Source organism: Chelonoidis abingdonii, chromosome 6 (genome assembly GCF_003597395.2).
Source record: "Chelonoidis abingdonii isolate Lonesome George chromosome 6, CheloAbing_2.0, whole genome shotgun sequence".
Classification (NCBI taxonomy): Eukaryota; Metazoa; Chordata; order Testudines; family Testudinidae; genus Chelonoidis; species Chelonoidis abingdonii.
The window spans coordinates 118072063-118082258 of NC_133774.1; the positions used below are offsets into that span (position 1 = coordinate 118072063).

At 38.6% G+C, this 10196-nt stretch overlaps 1 protein-coding gene across 2 annotated transcripts in view; it reads left to right on the plus strand.

Moving 5' to 3' along the window:
• Positions 1-9961, plus strand: part of IFT74 (intraflagellar transport 74) — a 57999-nt gene extending 48038 nt beyond the window's left edge. The window contains exons 16-19 of one of the 2 annotated variants that reach the window (XM_032783901.2): positions 11-174; positions 1239-1364; positions 5538-5598; positions 8940-9961. In XM_032783901.2, coding sequence (XP_032639792.1) covers positions 11-174; positions 1239-1364; positions 5538-5598; positions 8940-9055 — 467 coding nt within the window. In that variant the 3' untranslated portion in view covers positions 9056-9961. The other variant, XM_032783902.2, reaches the window with a different exon arrangement.
• The last annotated feature ends 235 nt before the right edge of the window (positions 9962-10196 follow it).

Genomic DNA, 10196 nt, shown 5'->3' on the forward strand with positions numbered 1-10196 from the left:
TGTGTTCCAGATAGTCAGAGACTGCGAATGGACCTTCAGAAAATGGAATTGTTGGAGGATAAGATGGTCGATGAACAGGCTTCTCTCAAAGAAAAAATTGAACAAATGACAAAGGACTTGGAGATGTACAATAATTTGCCAGCTCTGAAAGCATCAGGAGAAGAGAGGAAAAAGGTAATAACAGCAGTAGCTGGTAGCACTACCTAGATAGGGACAGTACTTGGTCCTGCTGTGAAGGCAGGGGACTGGACTTGATGACCTTTCAAGGTCCCTTCCAGTTCTATGAGATAGGTATATCTCCATATAATACTTACATTGTACGTTCTTTGGGCAGACAACACCTTTCTGTTCCGTGTTTGTACAGCACCTAGCACAATGGGACCCTAGGTCATGCCTGAGGCTCAATACAATACAAATAACAACAACATTGCCTGTGTTCGGAGCTCAGCCATTAATATTCTGAGACTGATATTTGTCATGCTATGTTCAGACAGAGTCTGGTTTATATCTTTGTTTTCAAAACAATCTTGGGAAGTAATTCGTTTGAAGGCTTGAAGCAAATTGCTCCAAATTCACCTCCGTTATATTTGACATAGTAATAACAATAATAACATCTAGCTCTTATGTAGCTCTTTTCATCCATACATCTCAAATTGCTTTACCAAGGAGGTTAGTGTCATTATCCCCAATTTACAAATGGGGAAACTGTGGCACAGAGAGTTGAAGTGACTAGTCCAAACTCACTTAACAGGCCATTGGCAGAATCAAGAATAGAGCCCAGGTCTCCTGAGCTTCAGTGCTTTGTCCAGTATAATTGCATGCTGTCATGACCTCGTTTCTAGAATTAATATGAAAGAGACTGTGGACATCTGTGCCTCATTTCACATCACCAAGTATGCATTTTATCGGCTACATCTTGTTCACAAGTATTAAATGCAACTTCTCATGCTAAGTATTGGTGTAGTTTTTGTGATATTTGTAGAACAAGTTCTGAATTCTTTCTGTATACCTTCTTGTTTAAGGGGTGAAAAAAGAAAGTAGCTCCTGGAAAGTTAAATTGAAAACAATCGAACAGTTGGGACCACCAGTCCATAGTAAATTTGAATGAATTCCTGTAGGAGAGTAAGAAATCACTGTGGTGACGAGTATATTAGAAATTCTTAGATTCAAAGGAATTGGCAGGTTTAATTGGCAGTACCTTAAGGCCAGTTTGATCTATTTTGCATTTCTTCCTCTAGAAACTCCATGAGGAGAAAGAAAGGTTGGTAAAACGTAGAGATGCCTTCAAGAAAATAATGGCACAACTGAACGCAGAGTATGAAACACTAAAGACACAACTTGAGGAAAATGAGACACATTCCCAGGTATAGTTCAAAATAGTGTCTCTTCAGTTGTTTCATTCCAGGTCTTGTGTTTCTCAAATGCATGGAACTATATTTGAATGAATCAGTTAGGCTTTTTTAGAGGAATGCATAGACTCTGGAGTAAGTTTTCAGAGCTGTGTATTGGAATTCCATGCCTTGTTTGTTCAGAATGTTAACAACCCCCCTTCCCCAATCAATGTATTGAAAGCCAACAATTTCAAGCTTGTTGAGACCAATCTTGTGTCAAAAATGTGCAAGTCCGTTGTTAAATACTCATTTTAGTTTTGTTCAAAGTCCTCATTTTTCTTCTCCAGCCTTGCTGGTGCTGCTGCAGGAGCTCAGGATTAGGCTTGGCTTTTCTCAGGGCTGACTGGCAGGTGCAAAGAGGCCATGGCAATATGTTTTCTCCAGCCTATAAAATACTGAGCAATTTGGAGAGGAGAGATAAAAGTTCTTATAAGGGATATTGTCCCCTATTGAACTTATAGAAAATACCAACCTTTTGGAACAGTTTATTGCACTCCAAAGGCAAAAACACTAAATCACACTTAGAAAATGTTTTTAGGATCCTAGGATAAACATTATAATGGTTTAGCAGTATCAAGGATGAACCCCATCAGACATCATGGGACACGCTGATTCTGAGACCAAGTATCCTAGGAGCATTCAAGTCTAGAGAGAAGGCAAAGGCTCAGTTTTAAGTAGTATCTTTTAGCTAATAAAAATAGACTCCAGGAAGGATTAATTTTGATTTTGTAATGAATATGTAGCTTGTGTTTGGACCTGAATTGAAACTCCACTAGTTTATGCCTTTCTTTAGTAAAATCCCTCTGATGACCAACTACTCCTGTGCAGTCTTTCACTGATAAACCACCAGAGAAAGAAGCATGTACTTCATCCTATAAAACAACTGTACTTTGGACAGACTAGACCGTCATCCGGTCATCTTTTGCATTTATGTATTTTTGTATCTGTGTGGGCTGCCTAATTAGAATGTAAGCTCTTGGGGCAGAGAACATGTTTTCTACGTTTTGTGTGTTGGCAACATTTAAAATGTGCTGATAATCAGAAACATCACTATGTTTAAAAAAAAAAAAAAAAAGCACCTCTTTACTCAACAGATGTTCTCCTCACCTGTAGTCAGACTCACAATTTGTTATTACTTTTTTCTTCCGTTAGCATTGTAGAGCCAACACAGATATGGCAGAATGATCTAGATTCCTCTCCACGTGCATTCCAAAGAGAAATTTTTATTTGGCACAAATATTGGGTCAAATCCTATGATTCTTACTCAGATTATAGTCTTGCCCGAGTAAAGACTTTGGGATTAAAAATATTGTTATTAAAACCAAATTTGAACCCAGGATTTTAAACACAAAAGGCTGGTGCATTAAAATAGTTTGCATTTCTTAAATTTTCCCATCTTTTTCTTTTTGGAAAAAGCAACAAAGAGTCCTGTGGCACCTTATAGACTAACAGACGTAGTGGAGCATAAGCTTTCGTGGGTGAATACCCACTTCATCAGACATTGCTTTTTACAGATCCAGACTAACATGGCTACCCCTCTGATACTTTCTTTTTGGAGTGTGTTCTTGTATTATTTGGCTTGACCTGCCTTTTTAGAGGAATCTGAAGAATAGAGACATACAATGTTAGTTTACTTAAAGTCCTGTGATTTTTCTATTTCATGCAGTATTGTATCTGTAGCTATCTAGTAGAGATTTGCCTTCTGACTTAAAACCTAATGAACACACGCATAACATTATCACTTGAGGGTCATTCCCATTTAATATCTGTATCCTAGACTGAATGAGCTCAAATGTTGAGGAGAATGGAATAAGATTATTACTATGTTCAGAAGGACCTTTTAAACAATCATCAGCATAACCATTCAGAATATTTTATGAAACATTGTTTTTTAAATGAAAGTGGAGAAACTACAGAAACCAAACTGGCAAAAGGCAATTTTTTGCTTCTAAATGCAGTTTATAAACCCTTCCTTCCCCTCCTCCCCTAACACTTTTCTTTCTCTTTTTGCTTTTTGTTCCCCTTCCTACAGACCAGCAAGGCTTCTTTCCCCCACAATAACTTACATATACATTTTTATTTACACTGTGTTTCAACAGTGAATCAGGAGGGAAGAGGCTTTTAAACTCTCCACCAACTGGGAGTCTTCCAATATCCATACTACATACAAATAGATTACTATCATTTTCACAACAAGAGCTTTACTGACTGTAGAGATGGGAGGAAGGAGGAAAACAGATTGGCATTAAGAGAAAGAGAGAGAGAGAGAGAGAGAGGATGGGAACTAATTTCTCTTCCAGCCACAGTCTTATTGTATTTTGGGGTTTTTGTTTTTATTTTTTCACTGTCATGTAAATTTTGGATTTTTTTCTACTTCAACTTTAGAGAGTAAGAAGCTGAGGCGTCATCTTTATTGTTGGGAAACAATTTACATTCTGAATACATGAACTAATCAGAATAGAGAGGGCTGAATATATAAAGTAGAAATAACCATTCAGTGATTATGCAAATCTACAAACTCTGTCTAGTGTCTGCCAGCTAGTCAGAGCACTGGGCAGTATTCAAACTGAGCCACTTTAATAGGACTACGCCTGGGAGCTGTTGAGTAAGATCTTATCCATATTGATTATGTAATTTGCCCACTAACAGCCAGTCAGGGTTCAGACAGCTGTTTAACTGGAATAAAAATGTGCAGCCCTCAGTAACTGTACAGCATCCCTTCACTTTGATTAGCTGCAACTCTTCTGCTTCAGCATTATAGTTAAGAATGCTTATGTTCTCTTCCATAAATAAGAATTTCTCCTTCAGCGTAATTATCATATTCTAAAAAGAACTTTAGCTTGAAGGAAAGTAAAATCCCAAGACAACTGATTAGCCATTTTGCCAGTCTGCATAGCTATTGATGTACAGCGTACATCTTTTTTATATATCAATCATACAGAAATGTAGACCAGGCTTTATATGACTTGAGAGCTTACCCTTGATAAGATTGAAAACAGTGGCCTTAAAAGTATTTTACTATGTAGAGTGCATTATACAAGAAGCTGTATAAAAAAGTGCTGATCATTTTCTTCAGTCTATATTATATTATATACAATATTTCAAATTCAGTTGTCTTTACTAGGTATATTGCATTTAGCAACACCCATAGTGGATGTAGTATGTAATTGATCACAAATATCTTGTTTTATAACTTACACAAACAGCAGAATTCATGTTTGCTTTGAACTAGGGATAAAAAGGATGTAGTATATGGACAGATTTTTCATTATAAAGATCATTTTGGTACTAGGTAGGGAAAGCTGTAACACAGCATCTATTCTCAATCATTCAGCTTAAGAACTGCTTTTCATCCTCAAACATATTGGTGGGGTTCCTTTAAAATTTGGTTTTAGAATGATGATTTTCAACCTCTATTTTTAAAAAATACCTTTAAAAGGGTTTACATACCTTGAAATAAAAAAGCTTGAATAGTAGCATCAGAAAAACAATAATATTATAACATTGTATTGTGAGGAATATAATATAATATCCACATTAGCTTCCTGTTGATGCTGAACGAATTGAAGAAGTGCCAACATATAACCTGCATTCTTACAATCTTTTCACTACAGCTCTGCTCTTATCACAGCTTCTGGCATCAGACAGGAAATTCAGCTATGGAAATAAGGAAGTTTTTTCTGTACTGCTTTTGGGTCCAAGACAGTGTCAGGATATATTGTATCAGTGGTGATTTTGCAAACAGATCATCTTTCAGTGATATGAAAAGATAAGAATTCATATCTTGCTCCAGTGTTCATCTTTTCTGTGATGCTGTTATGATTGTTCAGAAATGACAGAAATCTCAAATAATCATCTAGTTTTTCATGTTCCATACCAGTTATATTCAGTATTTTCATTTTTGTGCAAACAGCAGAGCTGTAGCTATGTGAGGGCTACATTTACATACATATATATTATGAGATATTTAAAAAATCCTTCCCAATTATTCATCTTCTCGTTTTCTTGTGTTGTAACCATGGTCTTACCAGTTTTGATAGAATGTGAGGTATCCATAAGACAAGTTGAGAGGCTTTTTTCGTATAAATGGTTGTTCGTCTGTTTTCATTTGTGGCTGTTCTTAACAGTTTCTTTTTGTGTTTTCAGCTTACAAATTTGGAAAGGAAGTGGCAGCACCATGAGCAAAATAACTTTGTGATGAAAGAATGTATCCTTCTTTTAAAAAATGCTGACAATTAATACAGTATAGTAATTGACTGAGATCCTTTTCGTCCCAAAAGCAAAGTCAATCAGGACAGTTTTACAGCAGGGTGAAGAAGGGGGGAAATGGGTCTTGCAAATGTTTGTTTGTTTGTTTGAGTAGACTTTTATATACAATGAAACCTGAAACTCATTAGGCAACCTCCAGCATTAAATGACTCCTCATAGTATTCCAAGCTTCCAGTATTTTTATTTGATCACTAAAAGACCAGCTGTGCATGGCATATGCTTTCTGCCTTGCTCTTGGGTTTATCACCCATTGGTTTTCTTCAGTGATTATTCTTACGCCAGCCGATTCTTATACTTAGCTTTCCAGCAAAGGCAATGATTTTTTTAAATGTACATAGCTCCATAACTATGTGTGACATTTTACAGTTTGTAAAATACAGCAAACAAAACCCACAAAGGGCCAAATACTGCTTTCAGGTCTTTTTTCTCATTAAATGCAATGAGAGTTGCTTATGTGATAGCAGAATTAGACCCACACATACTGAGATAAAACTTTGCAAAAGCTAGTGGTAATGACACTTTCAAAGAACATTCATTGCAAAGGACTGCCATAAAATAGTTGAAAATGGGTTTTTAAACTAACAAAAGCATAGCCATTCTAAATGAGAGCTAACATTTTGTCCTTAACTTGCACTACTGTCCCTAGTTATTACAGAGATGTGAATAATGCATAATCGTATATTAATTTTATTATCCAGGGACTAAAAAGTTACTAAAGTAAACTCCCTTCTTACAAAATGACTTAAAAACAGTACCACTGAAGAATTAGAGATACAGTGAGATCACTGTTACACCATTACAGCTCAAAATATTGTAGGTACCGAGAAACTTCAATACCTGATCATACCAGTGGTCTAGTCCATTGTCCTGTTTCAGATGGTGGATAATACTAGATGTTTCAGAAGAAAGTACAAGAAAACCTGTAATGGACAGTTATGTAATAACCTGCCCACAGGAGAAATTCCCCCTAACCCATGTCAGTTAGGACATATCTATACTAGAAATGCTACAGCTGAGGCTGTACTGCTGTAGCACTGTACTGTAGACACTTAATACTACAGCGATGGAAGGGGGTTTTCCATTGTTGTAGTAAATTCACCTCTCTGAGAGGTGGTAGGTAGCTCCACAAAGAATTCTTCTGTCGACCTAGTGGTGTCTACACTTAGGCAGGCTTAATTACATTGCACAAGGCATGACATTTTTCACAGTCCTGAACAACATAGTTAATTTAAGTCAACCTAACTTTGTAGAGTAGACCAGTCCTTTGTAGTTGTCTTATGCCCCATTGCATGAAAGTTTATATTCCATTTAAAAAAATTTTTTATCCTATCTATTGTAAGAGTTCTCTTTAGTCAGCTAAGTATCTAGTCCTTTTATTTAAATCCTCCTCCTTGAGCACAATTATACTAGGGGGCAATGAATTCCACAAACCGATTGTTGTATTTCATTTTTTTAAATGTCCTTGCTATCAGTTTCAGATGATTGTGCAGAGAAAAATTGTGATTACCATTAAACTCAATTATTTTTTTAAAACCTGACATGCAGTAAAATATACCTCAGTGAACCATGTGCTTGCTTTCTGTGGTTGAATACAATCAATGAAGGGTTAGTTTCAAATAAAGTCTGATTCTCCTTCATATACAAGATCTATTACCTCTGCAGATGCCCACTGTGAGATTCCATACCCTACCACGTGGCAATGGGTACTATTTTTGTTTGCCCCTGTGCTTCCTCTTATTCTTTGGAGTAGAATCAGGTATAACTAAGAAACCCCCAAACTCATAGAGGAGTGCTTGCTCTGCTCCTGGGCAAAGGATCTTATGAGCTCCTGTACTGACAGGTGAGAGAACTTCTGCTGATGCACTTAGACCCAGAACAGCCTCCCAGCACCACATGACTGGTCATTTGGCTAAGATCAGGGCCGGCGCTACCATTTAGGCGGGCTAGGCAATCGCCTAGGGCGCCAGAATTTTTGGTGGGCGGCATTTTGGTGGATGGGGCGGCAGGCGGCTCTGGTGAAGCTGCCGCAGTGGTGCCTGTGGAGGGTCTGCTGGTCCGCGGTTCCAGTGGAGCTGCCGCAGTCATGCCTGCGGACGCTCGGCTGCTCGCGTGGCTCCGGTGGACCGCCCACAGGCACGACTGCAGCAGCTCCACTGGAGCCGCGGGACCAGCACGCGGAGCGGCGAAATTGCCGTCCGCCTAGGGCGTTCAAACCCCTACCGCTGGTCCTGGCTAAGATCCAGAAGAGCCTCCTGGCATTACATGATTGGGTTTGGGATCCTTTCCTCCACAGGGATATTTTGTCAAGACAAGAAATCTTAGACCCTGACATCTTTAACCATCTGCCGTGGAAGAAAGAAGCTAACTATCAGGAAAAGTCTAAACACAAAAATTAAAAACAAACACCCAAACCTCTAACTATAACCTTACACTAGAAACTACTTCTAAGTCAGACAATATACCAACTGTCCAAGCACAGATCCCAAAAGATAGAGGGGTTGAGTTTCACATCTGCTTGGCCTAGGAGAAAGAGAAGGAACAGTTGTCAGCATAGGGGCTTTTATATCCTTGGTTCTAGAATGCTGGAACGCAGGGACATGCACACTCTCCCAAACAGCTAACTGCTTTGAAACAGATTCATTTGCAATGTGGCAGTGAGTACAGTCTCCCAGCGTGGACCTGCAGAAGCAATACATATAGAGAACAAAAAGATACGTCAGTAACTTTTCCAGCACATTTCAGACTTGTCTAAACAGTGCCCAAAAAGCTATGTAGATGTCCAGGATGGAGGGAGATGGGCTTCAGAGCCTGAACTGCAATATCTACACAGCTGTTTTTAGCACCATAGCACAAGCCCAAGTCTGTGGCCTGGCCTCTGAGACTTGCTGCCTCTTACTGTGTAGATGCACCCTAAGTGGCTTGTGTGGACCCTGCTGTCATACACTGAAAATTCCCTAGTGCGCATTAATGAAGTACTGTTTGAAACACTAGAGCCTAGAGGCTGCTGCTCACTGTGTAATGTACCCTTAATGCTCAATACGCTAGTGGGCACTAGAATTTATACTCCTCTCTCTGGTGTGGGCCAACATACCTCATAGACAAGCCCTTAGTGTGGTACAATGGCTAACCTGTTAAAGTGGTGTAGTTCTTTAGATACAATTAGGGCTTTTCCATTAGCTGCAAGCCTTGAGGAGGAGACTTCTAGTAGTATAATTCCCTTATGATCTCTAATTAGGTTAGTATTTTTCTTGCCATTTACTGTCCTTAACTCTTAATCAGTCATAGCGACAAAAAGTCAAGAGAGTGACTACCAGCCAGTAATGAAGAATGTGAGTAAGCAGATTGCAGAGTATAACAAAACGCTTATAGAGGCTTTACAGAACACCAGGAACTGAACCCAGGCGCTTCCTTCCTGCTCCAGTAGACCCACAATAGGAGATGTCCACAAGCACTGTAGGACTCTGAACTGCTGAGCTGAAAACTCAACAGTAGCACAGTAGGTGCATTCAAAAAATGCCTTCAAGTTCCTGAGAGATTCGTGGTTTCATCAGTTTTCTTCATTTTAAAAATAAGGACAATCTCTGAAAGCTTTAAAGCCAGAGAAGACATTTAAAGTGAGCCCACTCGATACACACTCTGGATATGAAAATATAGGTTGCTCTACATAGTTAACTATTTGGGGCCCAACCCTGCAATCCTTACTCATGCAAAACCATTGGGGATCAGTACTGTAATCCTTACTCAGGCAAACCACACATAGGAGAGAATGGGAACTTTGCCTCAGTCAGGACTGAACATCTGGCCCTTTGTTGTTGGTAAACAATTATCTTAAACCTTATTAATATAGCAAACCAGATCCTCAGCTGGTGTGAATCAACATATCTCTCTTATACCAGCAGAGGATACAGCCCCGTGTCCCTTCTGATCAGAAGCTCTTTATATATAAACTTTGACAGCAGGAGACAAAATGTAGGACTAATGCATTTTAAGGCTCTTTCATTTCTGCAAGGACACTATAATAATTACTGGAGCATCTCATTATTAAGTGTGATATTTGGTAAGGCTTTTATATATATGGAGAAATGTACAGTGGAGATTCTAATAAAAACTTAGCTAAGGAAAGTTTTTTTTTCTCCATGCTGACTTTGTGTGGTTTTATGTTTTTCACCAATAAAGAAATTAAAAACAAAAGTTATTCATAATTCTTTTTCTGAAGATATCATCTTGTAGGATTCTCTGTCTCAGGTTTCATGCCTCCATGTCACGTCACAGCAACAAGCAGCTCCTGTGTGATCAGAAGAATGTGTGAAATAGAGAATTCTACATGGCTAGATCTGTCAGTACTTTTTGAATCCTATTTATTCTATATGGTGGCATTCCAGGATCCCTTAAAATAAAAGCAAAATTGCTGTTGTTACTTCCTCTTAGTTATTTTCTTCCTTTCCTACCTACAGTATAATTATCTACTTCCGATTACCTTTCCTCCACCTGAGAGGTCAAGTTAGTAATGCTGTTTCCTGGCCAGCCAAAAGCAGG